General features: G+C 38.8%; 2 protein-coding genes across 2 annotated transcripts in view; one reads left to right on the top strand and one right to left on the bottom strand.

The window, feature by feature from the left end:
- The window catches only part of LOC143031926 (uncharacterized), a 493,007-nt gene that overhangs the window by 270,743 nt on the left and 206,788 nt on the right, over window positions 1-15,476 (top strand). The gene's annotated exons all lie outside the window — the stretch shown is intronic.
- On the bottom strand, window positions 362-14,615 carry LOC143031906 (uncharacterized). The gene is made up of 2 exons (XM_076196273.1): window positions 13,762-14,615; window positions 362-5,857 (listed from the first exon to the last, which is right to left on the bottom strand). The coding sequence occupies exon 2, from the start codon at window positions 5,646-5,648 to the stop codon at window positions 4,608-4,610; it is 1,041 nt and encodes a 346-aa protein (XP_076052388.1). The 5' UTR covers window positions 5,649-5,857; window positions 13,762-14,615; the 3' UTR covers window positions 362-4,607.

Raw genomic sequence — 15,476 nt, 5'->3', positions numbered from 1 at the left:
ATCACAAAGTTTTAAATAAACAATCATCTATGGATCTGGAACAAATTAATCCAATTTACATTATATCATATGGGAAAAAATGATTTGCCATTAGTACAGCCTCCTGGAACGGATTGTGTACAAATAGTGAGGTTCTACTGTATGTATATTTTTGCACTGATTTTCTATTTCAAGAGTCCTTTGTGTGACAATGACAGAGCTCAGAGAAATATTTAATATGTATTTTATATTCATTACATTAATAGTATGAATATATTTATACATATACATATATATATATATATATAACACTAAGGAACAATTACATTTAACCTTTCTAAATTTAAAAATAACTCTTAAGTATATATAAAAATAAGTCAAGTACCAATTCTCAACTTTAACTCTACCTTCTAACTTCTTATTTCTCCTCTCTTTTGTTTTCAGCATTCATCCACTCTTTATACGCATCTAAGTTGATTGAATTTCCATAAAATTTGTAGCTTTTCACTTATATAAACATATCCAAATGACATTCTCCTAAACGGTGTCTAAGTTTGTTTTTTATTCAATTCATCAGACTAAATCCTCACCCACAGTATGCACTAGAGACAAGAAATGCTCCTCCAATATCCATCAACTTTTCCAAGTCTCAGAACTTCATTTTATATAATCTTGTATCTAATTTTTCTTGCAACATCAAACTAAATATTTCTGTAGCATCAGCAAGAAAATCATGATAGTTAAGACAAAGGGCAGTAACATGTCCACTACCAGATGAAAAATCACATTGACCATTCTTGTACCTCATCCTCAGGGAAACTGTCCTGTAAATGGGCAGAACATTTTTCATTATTTCATCCAGCCATTCTTCACTTGCAGTTCTTTTTCCCCTCACACCCTTTCCTTCATTTGAATCTGACAAGATCCACCAGTTCTATGCAATTCTGTTATATGTATACATATTTTTTCACATTTGTAAATTTAAAAATACCTACAGATTACAGAATACAACCATGTCTGTGTGCACTATTTACCGAACATAGTTGTTGCCTTGCTTTGTTTCCTGTTGCTTACTTTTCAATTAAAGTAAAAGTTGGGATGGGTCTTTCCAACAGCTTCCTTTTATCTTAATTATTGCATTGTTTCAGTGTTCCTCTATTATCCAGATATCTCTACTATTTTAATGACTTGTAGTAGCTATTTTTTCATCAGTATATTCTTTGCTCCTTTTGTTATTCTTGAAATGTAGATTTCTGTAGGAAATTAGTGATTTTCTTTTCCAAATGGAATTTGAAACAAAAAAAAAACATTGAGATTCTATCAAGTAATCAGATTTTTTTAATTTGAGGGTACAAAACTAATAACATGCTTCTTGATTTATTTCATTGGACTGAACTAGTACTGGTAAAGTATAACTGCTGAACAGACAAAAGATCTCAAAACTATGTGTAATATTATGAACTTGTACACTTACATTTACTTTGTTTTGAATTCATTGTCATGAAATTAAAGGATTAGTGTCTTTAATTAAAATATTATAATTTCATTTTCAAAACCTTGTGCACACACTTTTTTCCTTTGTACGCTAGTTGTGAAATGTGCGCACAAACACATGCACAAATCTTACCGGGAATATTTTTCATCACACAGCCGTCACACTGGAATGGCTTCTTTCCAGTATGAGTCACTATGTGATGACTGAGACCTCTTTTGTGAGAAAGCACAATCACACAGGTCACACTAGGAAGGCTACTGTCCTGTATTCACCTAGTTGTTTTTTATGGGAAGAGAGCTATGCTCATAGTGACCCGCTTTTGTATCTTTCAGCATCCAGTTTGATCTTAAATTCTTGTATAGTTTTTGCACTGTTTCTTCATTCAGTTTATTTCAGATATCTGTCACTCTGTGTGGGAAGCTATTCTTTTTTCAGATGTCTTCTATAACTATCCTTTTTAAGTTTCTTTTCATGTCCTCTGGTTTTTCTTCTATCCCACTTTAATGCCAACTCTATCAAGGACTTCCATCCCTTTCATAGTTCTGTATATGGTTAGCAGGTCTCCTCTTTCTCTTCTTTGTCCCAGGGTAGGTAGTTCGAGTTTTTCCAATCTGTGTTCGTATGTCAAATTGGAGAGTGTTGGTGCCATCTTTGTCGTTGCTCTTTGAGCTCTTTCTAATTTTTTCATGTTCTTTTTCGTACTAGGTGTCCAGTGTCACAACATACTCCAATTTTGGTCTTATCAATGTAACTAATATTTTCTTTACCATTTCTTCATTCATGTTGTCAAAAGCCACTTTCATTGATCTTAATAAATTGGAAGTTTCTCCAACTAATTTGTTGATATGTATGTCTGGTGTCATGTCATTGGTGATAGTTATTCCTAGGTCCCTTACCGAATTGATTTTTTTCATTTCTTTTGTACCAATTTTGTATTGCCCTGATATTCTGTTTTTGCTTTTTCCAAATTCCATTATACTACATTTCTTGATGTTGAAATTCACTTCACTCTTTTGACTTCATTTCCAGATTTTGTCCAGGCCTTCTTCTATTGATTTGTAATTTCTTCTGTACTTACTCTCTTTAGTAGTTTTGTATCATCTGCAAAGAAGTTCATATAACATTCCATACCTTCATCTATGTCATTTATATGTATGGAAAAAATTATTGGAGCCAATACAGAGCCTTTTGGGACTCCACTCATTATTTCTTCCTAATTTGAGTTCTTGTCTCTGAGTACCACCTTGATTTTTCTCCATTCAAGAAATCTTTCATCCATTCCAGTAACTTTCCTTATACTCCACCTATTGTTTCAATTTCTCTTGGTAGCTTTTTGTGTGGTACTTTGTCAAATGCCTTTTGTAAATCTAAGAAGGCACAATCTGCCCCTCCATTCCTTTCTTGAATTATTTCTATTAATCTCGAGTAAAAGCATATTAAATTAGGGGCACATGATCTTCCAATTCTAAATCCTTTTTATTTTGGATCTAGTATTTTGTTATCCCCCAAGTATAACCCATTTACTTTTGATAACCTTTTGACATATTCTTGCTACAGTACTTGTATGGTAGACCGGTTTATAGTTGGTTGGGTTTTCCTTGTCTCTTTGTATATTGGTTAAATATTTGCATTTTTCCAATCTTGTGGTACTTTTCCTAGAGTGAGAAATCAATTATCTTGTGTATTTTGTCCATTACCCAGTAGTTCATCTATACATTCTTTCAATATCCAATTTGCAATTACATCTGGCGTATGTGACTTTCTGATGTCAAGATTTTTTTTATTTGTTCTCTTATTTCTTTCTGTGTCACCATTATTTCTTTCATTGGGGGGGACCTGTCTCTCTGTCCTTGCTCCCAATTTTGTGAGTTTTCAATTGTGGGGGGATCACATGATATTTGAGGTGATTCTTTTGTGAGAAGGTTGCAGCGCACAGGAATGGCTTCTCTCCATTGTGGGTCCTCATATGCGTTGTGAGAGAACCCTTTTGAGAGAAAGTTGCACCACACACATTGCACGTGAGAGGCTTATTTCCTGTGTGGCTCCTCATATGCTTTGTGAGAGATCTCTTTTGAAAGCTATATCATACAGGAATGGCTTCTCTCCATTGTGGGTCATCATATACTTTCTGAGATAACCCTTTTGTGTGAAAGCAGACTCGCACATGTCACATTGGAAAAGCTTCTCTACTGTGTGCAAGATTCCCCTTACATGAGAAAGCAGAATCATACATGTCACATTGGAAAGACTTGTCTCTTGTGTGGGTCCTCATATGATGTGTAAGAGAACCCTTTTGTGAAAAAGTAGAATCACAGGTTGCTTTTGAATGGCTTCTCTCCAGTGTGGGTTGTCATATGCATTGAGAGAGAACTCTTTTGTGGGAAAGTAAAATTGCACAGGTCACAGTGGAAAGACTTCTCTCATGTGCAGGTCCTCATATGCTGTATGAGGGAACCCTTTACTGAGAAAACAAAATTGCACAGCTCACACTGGAAAGGCCGCCCATCAGCATGGGTCTTCAAATATTGTGTGAGAACCCTTTAATAAGAAACAAGGATTCACATAGGTCATACTGGAAAGGCTTTTCTCCTGTGTGGATCATGTGTTCTTTGAGGGGATTATTTTCTGAGAAAGCTGCATCGCACAGGTAGCATCACAATGGCTTCTCTTCAGTGTGCTTTCTAGAACTCTTTTGTGAGAAACCAGAACCACACAGATCACATTTGAAAGTCTTCTTTCACGCGTGGGCCTCATATGCTTTGTGAGATAACCTTTCATGAGAAAGCAGAATCACACATCATAAAGGAATTGTCTCAACCCTGTGGATCATCACGTGATATTTGAGGTAATTCTTTTGTGAGAAAGCTTCATCACAAGGTCACACTGGAAAGGCTTCTCTACTGTGGGTCCTCATATGCTTTGTGAGATTAATCTTTAGTGAGAAAGCAGAACTGCACAGGTCACACTAGAAAGGCTTCTCTCCTGTGTGGTTCTTCATATGCTGTATGAGATTACTCTTATATGAGAAAACAGAACCACAAAGGTCACACTGGAAAGGCTTCTCTCCTGTGTGGGTCCTCATATGCCATGTGAGATGGCCCTTTTGTGAGAAAGCAGAAACACACAGGTCACACTAGAAAGGCTCCTCTCCTTTGTGGGTCCTCATATGCTGTGAAAGATATCCCTTCCGTGTATAAGCAGAATCACACAGGTCACACTGGAAAGGCTTCTCTCCTGTGTGGGTCCTCATATGCTGTGTTAGAGAACCCTTATGTGAGAAAGTAGAATCACACAGGTCACACTTGAAAGGTTTCTCTCCTGTGTGGACCCTCATATGGCTTCCGAGAGACCACCTATCTGAGAAAGCAGAATCACACAGGTCACACTGGAAAGGCTTCTCTCCTGTGTGGGTCCTCATATGCTTAGTGAGAGAACCCTTCTGTGAGAAAGCAGAATCACACAGGTCACACTGGAAAGGCTTCTCTCCTGTGTGGGTCCTCATATGCTGTGTGAGAGAAACCTTCTGTGAGAAAGCAGAATCACAGTGGTCACACTGGAAAGGCTTCTCTCCTGTGTGGGTCCTCATATGGTTTGTGAAATTACTCTTCTGTGAGAAAGAAGAATCACACAGGCTACACTGGAAAGGCTTCTCTCCTGTGTGGATCCTCATATGCTGTATGAGAGAACCCTTCTGTGAGAAAGCAGAATCACATAGGTCACACTGGAAAGGTTTCTCTCCTGTGTGGACCCTCATATGGTTTCTGAGAGAACACCTATCTGAGAAAGCAGAATCACACAGGCCACACTGGAAAAGCTTCTCTCCTGTGTGGGTCCTCATATGCTTAGTGAGATGACCCTTTTGTGAGAAAAAAGAACCACACAGGTCACAATGGAAAGGCTTCTCTCCTGTGTGGGTTCTCATATGGTTTGTGAGAGCACCCTTTTGTGAGAAAGCAGATTCACACAGGCCACACTGGAAAAGCTTCTCTCCTGTGTGGATCCTCATATGCTTAGTGAGAGAACCCTTCTGTGAGAAAGCAGAATCACACAGGTCACAATGGAAAGGCTTCTCTCCTGTGTGGGTCATCATATGCTGTGTGAGAGTACCCTTATCTGAGAAGGCATAATCACACAGGTTACACTGGAAAGGCTTCTTTCCTGTGTGGCTCATCATATGCTTTGTAAGAGAACCCTTTTGTGAAAAGGCACAACTTTACAGGTCACAATGGAAAGGTTGCCCTCCAGTGTGAATCATCATGTGATATCTAAGATGACTAGTGATATAATTGTGCTACAGATGTCACACTTCATCCTTTTCATTGTATGACAAGTAGGGAATCTACAGATAGCCCTTCCAAAGATTTGGGGATATTTACCCTCATCCTGAAAAAAAAAAAAAAATGTAATTATAATACTGACATCTATTTCTGAAAGTGTGCAATATATTCTAATAGGATAGTGGAAGTTTTGCACACAAACTATTTCATACTCAAGTTTGTACCTAAACCAACCATTCATACATGCCATGACCTATTATAAAATAGGGTGAAACACTAATAGATATGGAGCTCTCATATATTTCATTCTACTTTTTCATTAGACATGAGGTGAAAATCATCCTATAGCTACATGTATACTCATTCGCCCACAACCACAATGACTCAAATTTTGCTCTAGCTTTTTTCATCATGTCATGAGATTTGGAAGTGGGCAATGGCCCAGATGGCCACAACAGTTGTATTCTAATATAACTTCATAGCATACCATGTTTGGGCTCACAAGACCTGAATCTAAACCAGCTCAAGGAGGGTTTATTCAGTTCATCTGACTCAAATAAGTGATGCAAGGCACATCGTTTAAGACACACAAACCACAGTTTAGAATGGACATCTAGAATGAGCTCTGGAGTGCAGTGCTTTTTCGATAAGTTGGAGGAAACACCTAGGTGGTGTCATTCATACTGGGACAGGGGAGCTTTGTCTATCAAGTGACCGAAATGATATGTTAGAGTAAGTTCACTTAATGGTTAAAATATAAAATGGAGGATGACTGTATGAAGGAGTGATTGTGCCAACAGCACTGTATGGGGCAGAAACATGGAACATAAGAGAAGAAGAGAGAAGGAGTTTGAATGTGTTTGAGATGAGGTGTCTGAGAAGTATGGTGGGGGTTACTAGCCTAGATTGAGCGAGAAATGAGGAGGTGAGGAGGAGAACAGGGGTGGAAAAGGAGCTGGGAGATAGGGTTGATGAAAGAATATTAGGATGGTTTGGACACATGGAAAGAATGAGTGAAGAAAGACTTGTAAAAGAGGTATGGAAGGCAGATGTGGAGGGAGTGAACATGAGGGGACATCCTAGGATGAGGTGGATGGATGGGGTGAAGGGGGCTTAGGGGAAGAGGGGAATGTCTGTTGAGGAAGGACGGGAGAGGACAGAGAACAGGGGTGAATGGAGAATGGTTGTATATGGATGATGTTGTGATTGCATGAGGAGGAATGGGCAGGGGGGTGGGGGGTGAGGTAGTATGTGTGAGCTAAAGTTGACACAGCCTGAAGGGATTTCTCCCCGTCCTCTCCTTTTATGCAAGGGGGGGGGACGGAGAGGGGGTCGCCGATTTAATGAAGAGGCCTTGCTGTGGATGTGCTGTGTCTTGCGACACTGCTTCTGACCCAGGGCAGTGGGCAAGGTGCAGGGATGACCCGTCATCCAGGAGGTGCTCAGATAAGAGGGAGGGTGGGAGGGGTGTGGAGTGTATTCAGGGATGAAATGGGTGGGAATGATTTTATGCCTTTCCCTTTTTGACTACCTCCCTTGTAAGGGGGAAAAAGCCTTGGTATGTGTATGTACTGTATGTATGTCTCTCACCCAGTTTTCCTTTTCTTTGATCACCTTGATCACTGTTTCCTTTGTATTCTCTTCTACCTGCTGCAGTACTATTTCTTTGAATGAGTTTTTTATTTTCAGGTTCCTGTTTCCACTTATTTCTTATTATTCAGATCAGTCTCTTTGATTGATTCTTCCATCTTTTCAGTTACTGCTTGTAATTGTTCTTTTATCTCTTTCTTCAGTTCTCTGTTTCTATTTATAACCTCATTTTCCTTTCTTTCATTTTCTCTTTTAATTGCAATCAGTTCACTTTTTACATTGTTTAATTTTCTTACTATCACCTCATTAGTTGTTCATAATTGTAAAGCTTTATGGTCTAATTTTAAATCAATCAATTCTTCTGCCAAGTTGTTGATGTCTCAATTCCTTATTGCTCTGCTAATTCTAATATCACTATCCGTGTCCATAGTTTTATCCATTGCTCCCCCTTCCCTCCTAAATCCCGAGAATAAATCAGTCGTACATCTAACTTGTCCTTGGAGTAAAATCTAAACATGTTTTCATAGGGATCACCGCTAATGGCAACTCAGCTCTAGTCTTGGTTGGTTCATTGATTCTTTTTTCATTATTGCTACCCTCCATTCTGTGCTAAAACTATGATTTCCAAGAACTGGACTGGATACATTACTGGTCACACGAAAACGTATTGTTACACCTTGAAAATGACAACAAAGCCTTTTTCTTCTGTGTGTGTATAGATATGATATTGCTCTGACCAAATAGATATTAAGTGACCAATACTAACAGCAGTCAAGTGGTGGTTAGTGACACACATCTCACTCTGTCTCCAGTGTCCCAGCCCCATGCCGCTTCCATGGCAAAATACTGCTTTGCATGCCTAGCCTCAAGAAGGTGCCAATTTATGTGTCCATACTACTTGCCACCAATCACCACTCGACTGCTATTACTACTGGTCACCAATTATCTATTTGGTCATATCTATACACACACATCATGTCAATTTCACAGAGTGGAAATGACTTGTCATTGTAATGGTGTATGCATTCATACTGTTTTACTACAATGTAAACACAGTTGCCAGATCAACTCCAACATGAGCCACTTTTCAACCAATGTACTTGTAAGTGCTGGCCATAGTACATACAGATAGGCCTTTTTTTCTCCTATTAGGGAGGTGGCAGTCAGCACCTATCCAACACCCTTTCATTAGTTTTGCATTCACCTAGTTGTCCCCCTGCAATGGGAACCACTTTGTCATGGTGGCAGTGGGTGGGTGTGGGTGCAGGTGTGTGGGTGTGTGTGTGGGGGGGGCTTGCACATCCCAATGACCTGGTTAAGAAGGCTGTAGGGGCTTCAGCCCCAGCTCTTCCTTACTTACGGGTAGAGGACTACCCAGGCTAGGTCGCAGTTGAGGGAACTAGGCTGCCCATATGGGCCAAAGGTGCTGCCCACTATAAGGGCCACCTTATGAGGTCATCCTGGGCTGGATGGATGGGTGTATGGGTTGAGATTAGTTGTGGGGGGGAGGTATTAGCTCTGTTATGAGCAAACTTTCGAATCATGAGGAACAACTTTTTAAAATAAGAGACTTCCATGGGGACAAGATACCCCATTCATGATGGCCAGTTCTTACTCCCTTCGTAGTTCCAGTAAATGGCTGCCCTCGGCTCCTGGAGCCAGTTATATCACAAAATATCTATATGGATACACTTTAAAAATCCTCTGGTCCTCAATGGGTGGTTGACCAAGCCCTTGAGTTGTCACTCTCTGGTCATAATGGTGTTGCTACATATGGGCAGGCTGGAGCTTGTACTCACCCTGCCACTGTTTCATGCTAGAAGACCCTGCAGGTCATCTGCTGAGTCCTGTACTGGCATCCTTCAGATAATCAATATATACACAACTTTATCTCACTATGCTATCCACTCTGGTCTCAAGCCTTTCGCAACAGTTCTCCCTATCCTTCTCAAATACAATGGTGACTTTCTAATCAATTCTATGTGACATTTACACCTGATAATGCTGCCAAAACCATACAAGATAATAAATTCCCTACATCTTATAGATGACAACCTAATTGCTGAGATCATTCAATCAAACAATGTAGCTGACAGAATGATTACTGTTCCAACCTCTCTGATGATGCTGAGCATCCTCCCACAGCTCACCACTCCCCTACACCTTACTGGCTTGTGGCATACTATGAGGAAAACCAAGGTAACTGTTTCCATGCTGCTAAGCATCTTGAAGGAGAGACTGGATTGCTCCCAACAAATAATTTCAAGAAATATGGTAAAGGCTGATGTGGATGAAGGTGAAGCTGGGAAAGGAGATGTGGGTTTTTGTATGTTGATAAATAAGAGTCTTGCCAGTCTCATTTATTTTCTAAATCACTACCAACGTTGATTTTAATTTGAGGTACTTACACATGGGGCACATAATACTCAGAATAATAAGAGCTAGCCAGTGATCATATTGGTCAAAATTGCAGCTGTGAGAACAGCAAACATCTTCATAACATACAGAAGTGTTTGCTTGTCTCAAATTTCTAAAAACTGCTGCCAAAATAACTATCAATTTGCACTACTCATAAATGGGGTACAAAATACTCAATGATAAGAGCTAGCCAATAATAGAGGTAAGAATTGCATATGTGAGACCTGGCCTAATCTATTCTAGCCCCTTGGTAAATATAAAGATGTTCTACCATCTCTCTTTTTTTTTCTAACAGCTACTGACATTACTATGAGTTTGCAGTGCTTATATCTGTGGTTCAGAATACATCAGAATGATACGAGGTAGCCAATGGTATAGGTAATTGAGGCTGTGAGACTGGCAAACATTTTCATAAATATCCACACTACCTTTACTAGGTATGTGTGAACCTGTGAACAGCACTACCATTGCGAATGTAATGTTTACACCGCCATCTTTTGCAGCCCGTTTGAATGGGTATGCATTAGTTTGAATGCTTGTAGCATTCAGAACATGCACAGGATTATCAAATTGTCTTCTTGTTCTGCAAGTGTGTGCCCAGTTAGAAATAAAAAAAAATTAAATGCAAATTTGGCTATTACCGTAGCCATTGCAAATTAGTTTTCTGAGTAAAATCTAAAAATAAAGCACCTATATATGAATATTTTAATGTAATATTCCTATTTTTTAGCCAATTTTCTCCCGGAAATGAGCAACTGTAAGATTGTTGGTAATGCGACAGCTGTGCCTTAATGCATAACATGTAGGCATGTTCTCTGATACTCAAGTCATGTTTGTTAACACACGATATAATGGAGATACTTCGCGTAGTAGTCATAGAGGGTGTTGTTCACAAATAATACTTACATTGTAATGGTATGAATTTTAAGATGTTGGACAGGCTATGCTATGTCTATTACATAGCCAGCTATGGCTATGATAGCAAGTATATTAAATAACTCTTAATAATATGGGTTTCATGATGATGATAGACATGAGCTGTTGAAATAAGGCTGTTTATTCAGATTATCATGATTGTAAATAACATGATTAAACAAAATAACTCCTTTGAAAGTAAAAAGACTTAATTCATTTTTCTATTTCAGTAATTGGTGTAGAAAATAATTCACCAATTTCAATGTAAATTTAAGTTAGGTCTTAGGATAGTTGCAGTACTGACTGGTTAGTGTACTGAGAGGCAATCTAAGGGTAAGGGCTAAGGCACCTATATATGCACTTTTAAATGTGATAGTACAGTTCTCTTAGCTGCATATACATTACAGTGCACATACATTACATTGATGGAACATGTTATAAGATAGGTGTTAGTAAGAATTGTATAAAAGGAAGGTCCTACATTGTTTTTGACATGCTCAGGTTGACCCATAAAACTTTCATATGTCAAGTTGCAAGTCAATTGGGCCAGGGGTTTGGATTTTAGACAATTATCTCTAAACTGACAATAGCTGCCATGGCAACATGAAAGGTGTTACTAAGCATAATATAAAAGGAAGGTCCTACTTTGTTTCTGACATGCTCAGATGATTTGTTGACCCATAAAACCTTCACATGCCAAGTTGCATATCAATTGAATTGGGCTAGGGGTTTGGATTGCACTGATGATAATCTCTAAATTGACAACTTAATACTTGCCATGAAAAGGCAACCTTGGTATGATGGAGATGTTCCACATTGTTTTTGACATGCTCATGTAATTTGTTGACAACACTGATCTGGCATACCACCCACACCCTGTCTATTTAGGTGTTACTCTCCACAGGACTCTCTCTTACAAAGAGCATATCAACAAGTTGATTGGAAAAATCTCAAACAGAAACAACCTCCTCAGCAAACTTGCCACCACCAGCTGGGGAACAGACCCAAACACCCTGCGACAAACAGCTTTGGCACTGTGTTATTTCACTGCAGAATATTGCGCACCAGTATGGGCCAGGTCATGCCATGCACACAAAATAGATCCAGAACTGAACAGGTCGTGTCGAATAATTACAGGTACCCTAAAACCAGCGCCCCTACATACTATCTACAGACTGGCAAGGATTCCACCACCCCACATTCGGCACGAAATAATTACCAAAATAGAAAAATATAAACAACAAAATGATCCCAGGCATCCACTATACGGTCACCTTCAGGTTGGACAGAGACTTAAGTCCCGCCAAAGCTTCATGACGGTGGAGGGACTGGATCCAACCCAAGCTGTGGCCCATAGACTAGAATGTTGGCAGGAATATGACAATCTGGGCCAAAACGAGGCCATACCATGCCCAAACGAGACCTTGCCCCCAGGAGCAAACCTAACCAGAAAGGACTGGGTTACCTTAAACTGAGGAAGAGCCAAGGTGGGCAAAACGAGAGAATATCAACACAAATGGGGATACACCAATTGCCCCCAATGTCCCTGTGGCGAAGTACAGACGATGGTCCACGTCCTCCGGGAATGTCCATTGAGTCCCCATTGCTCCGACCAAGACCTTAGGGAAGCAAATGAAACTGCCCATATGGACACGGTTCTTGTGCGACAAGATATGATGATGGTGACCCATAAGGCCCAAGTATTCATAATTTCAATAAAATTGGACCAGTGGTTTAGAGTTTATGTGCATTTCTTTACCAAAATCTTTACAAATTACCACCCTTCTGTTATGGTAAAGTCTAGCAAAAAATTTGAGGTTAAAAAAAAAAAACGAATTAGAAAAATCGTATCTCCCTTATTTTTCAAGTTATTTAAAAGTTCTAAAAAGTATTTCGTTTCTGATTAAATTGTCTTTCATGTGCAATATTAATTTATTCTATTTTATTTTTTATTTTTTTGTGCCTGTACCTACCATGAAAAGGCAAATGTGGTATAATGAAGATATTCCACATTATTTTTGACATACTCTGGTGATTTGTTGACTCATAAAACCCAAGTATTCCAAATTTCAATAAAATTGGACCAATGGTTTAGAGTTTATGTGAACTTCTTTACCAAAAACTTTACAAATTACCACCCTTAATTCTAACCTTTTGTTATAGTATAGTATAGTCTAGCCCAGGGGTTCCCCAAAGTGGTCAATATCGACCCGTAGGGTTCGATGAGACCATCCAAGGGGTCAAAAGGGGGTCAATAGATTGCTAGGGGGTCGAAAGGGGTCAGTAAATTACTATGGGGTCAAAAGGCAGTCTTTGTTCATGCATATGAGAAAGTATCTGTATTATTATTGGATCACCGTCGTCTTGATGAATGGTGCCATTTGGCCCTTTTGTAATGGATCAAAATAAAAAATAAATAAATAAATAGAAAATAAACAAGTAGAATAAGTAAAATCCACAAACATGAAAACTGTGACTATGGTACTTACAATTACCATAAGTGATTTATGAGACCAAACAAGAACTACAGTAAAGAATTAAAACAATATAACAACAACAAAAATTATGACAATCATAATGATGATAATAACACTATTGATAACTAAAATAATAATAATAATGATAATAATAATGATAATAATAATAATAACACTAATAACTATGATAATGATAATGGTAATAATAATAATAATAATAATAGCATTAATAACAATAACATCAATAATAATAAGAAACTGATATAATTCGTGAATTATTAGTTTGGGTGTCTATAGAAAATTTTAAACTTTACTAGGGGGTCGATGAGCTGAAAAGTTTGGGAACCCCTGGTCTAGCCAAAAATTCGGGTTAAAAAAATAATTCAAAAAATCGTATCTCCCTTATTTTTCAAACTATTTAAAAAAGTTAAGTATTTTGTTTCTAATGAAATGGTCTTTCATATGCAACAAGAATTTAAGAGTTAAAAAAAATTTTGCCCGTACCTATCCTTACTCAATCATGAGAATGCCAAATGAGAATAGAAGAGGGGCAAATGCGAACGTACTAAGCATGCACTAAGCTATCTTACCCCCAAATCGCTGCACTTACGAATTCAAGAAGACACACTTGTTTAACCTGTTTAAATCACAGCCACGAAAGCAAGCTCCCTCAATAGCTGAAGGAGTGCAACTCAATGCTTGACGGGCTATGACGTCATATATAAACAAACAAGGTGGAGGTGTTTTTTAGATACATCTTCTCTATTCATATTTTCTGTTCTGTTTTATATTTTATATCTATTATTTCTATATATCATATTTTGTATTTCCTAAGGTGGACAGGAGTGAAGTGTGATAGGGTTGAATTTTTTTTTTTTTTTTTTTTTTTTTTTTGCTGCCTCCCTTATAAGGGGGAAAAAGCTTTTCGAATATACTCGTATATGTATGCTTTTATGTTACTATTTTTTTTATTATCATTTCTATTGTCTGATTTCAAGTTTCTATTTTTAATTCTATTGTGGATGTACGGCCGGACAAGCCAGGGAAATGAAACCAAGCCACAGAGGATGTAATGTATACATGAATTAAATGTATAATACAGGGCTAGAAGGTCCGGCCGGGTGAGAGCCTACGAGTGTCGTCGTGGGCTGGGAGTGAAGGGAGGGCCACTTGAAGCCTGGAGATGTCGTGCCCGAGCCGACTTGCTGGAGAACTGACTGTCTCGGCAAGGCGCCGTCCTTTCAAAGGAGGCTGACGGGTCAGAAGGGTCCCCGGAGAGCTTTTACGAGTTTCTGATTGGCTGCTGGCTGGGGATAGTTGAGACTGTCGGGTTACGCGTGGGAAGCTCGTACACTCTGTTTATTATTATGTAAGATCAGTCAACATAGGCATGAACGCCGACATGCGCAATAGTAATGGAATAGCAATGGTAATAAGAATGTTATGCAAAGCAATAATACAACATCCCCCCTCAAGTTTACAAAATCTCAAAATAAACTTATCAGTAAGTAACAGTTAGTAATTTCCCAAAGGGCTGCAAAAGAAAGCATAGTGATGAGATATCAACTAGAGTAAACCTTTAGAATTAAGTACAAATTTAGATACTATTATTTGTGATACATAACATACACTATTAGTAAACCATTTCTGGTTGTACATTGGGTTTAGGCACTCTGCCGGACCTTCTAACTTCAATTTGTGATGGGCTAGGTACACTAGGTTTAGTGCTAGGACAAACAACAGAAGTAGATGCACCTTTAGGGATATCACTGACATGGATGGAATTATCAGAAGAACCGAGCAGGGTGGGAGTCCCTTCTTTGGGTTCAGTGTTAGGCAATTTACTGTGTTCACCTGTGTGTATGAGAGAGTGTCGGTTTCTTCTTATTGTGGAACCTGCATCAGAAGTGTTACTTCTCCATAACGTTCTTGGTCTCGTATGTATACCTTATCGCCTGCTTGAAGAGCTGGCAATGTCTGGATACGATGGTGGTTGTTGTAGTTCTTAGAGTATTTCTCTCTATAGAGTTCCTCTTTTTCTAGTAGGTCATCTTGGTTATATCCCTTTGGTCTCAACGTATCAGGGAGTACTGGCAATTTTGTTCTTATTTTTCTACTCATCAGTATTTCACTTGGGGTCAAACCATTTCTAAGTGGAGCTGAACGATAGGCAAGTAGTCCTAAATAAGGGTTAGCGTTCTTTTTAAGGATGTTTTTAGCTGTCTGGACTGCCCGTTCTGCCTCCCCATTTGCTTGTGGGTGTAGGGGTGATGAGGTAACATGGGTAAACCCCCAACACTTGGCAAATTCTTTGAACTCCTGGCT

This window comes from Oratosquilla oratoria, chromosome 12 (genome assembly GCF_046742065.1).
Source record: "Oratosquilla oratoria isolate Oo_2021 chromosome 12, ASM4674206v1, whole genome shotgun sequence".
NCBI classification, from domain to species: domain Eukaryota; kingdom Metazoa; phylum Arthropoda; class Malacostraca; order Stomatopoda; family Squillidae; genus Oratosquilla; species Oratosquilla oratoria.
Note: the sequence above shows the minus strand (reverse complement) of the source record. Positions and strands in the feature narration are given on the sequence as shown.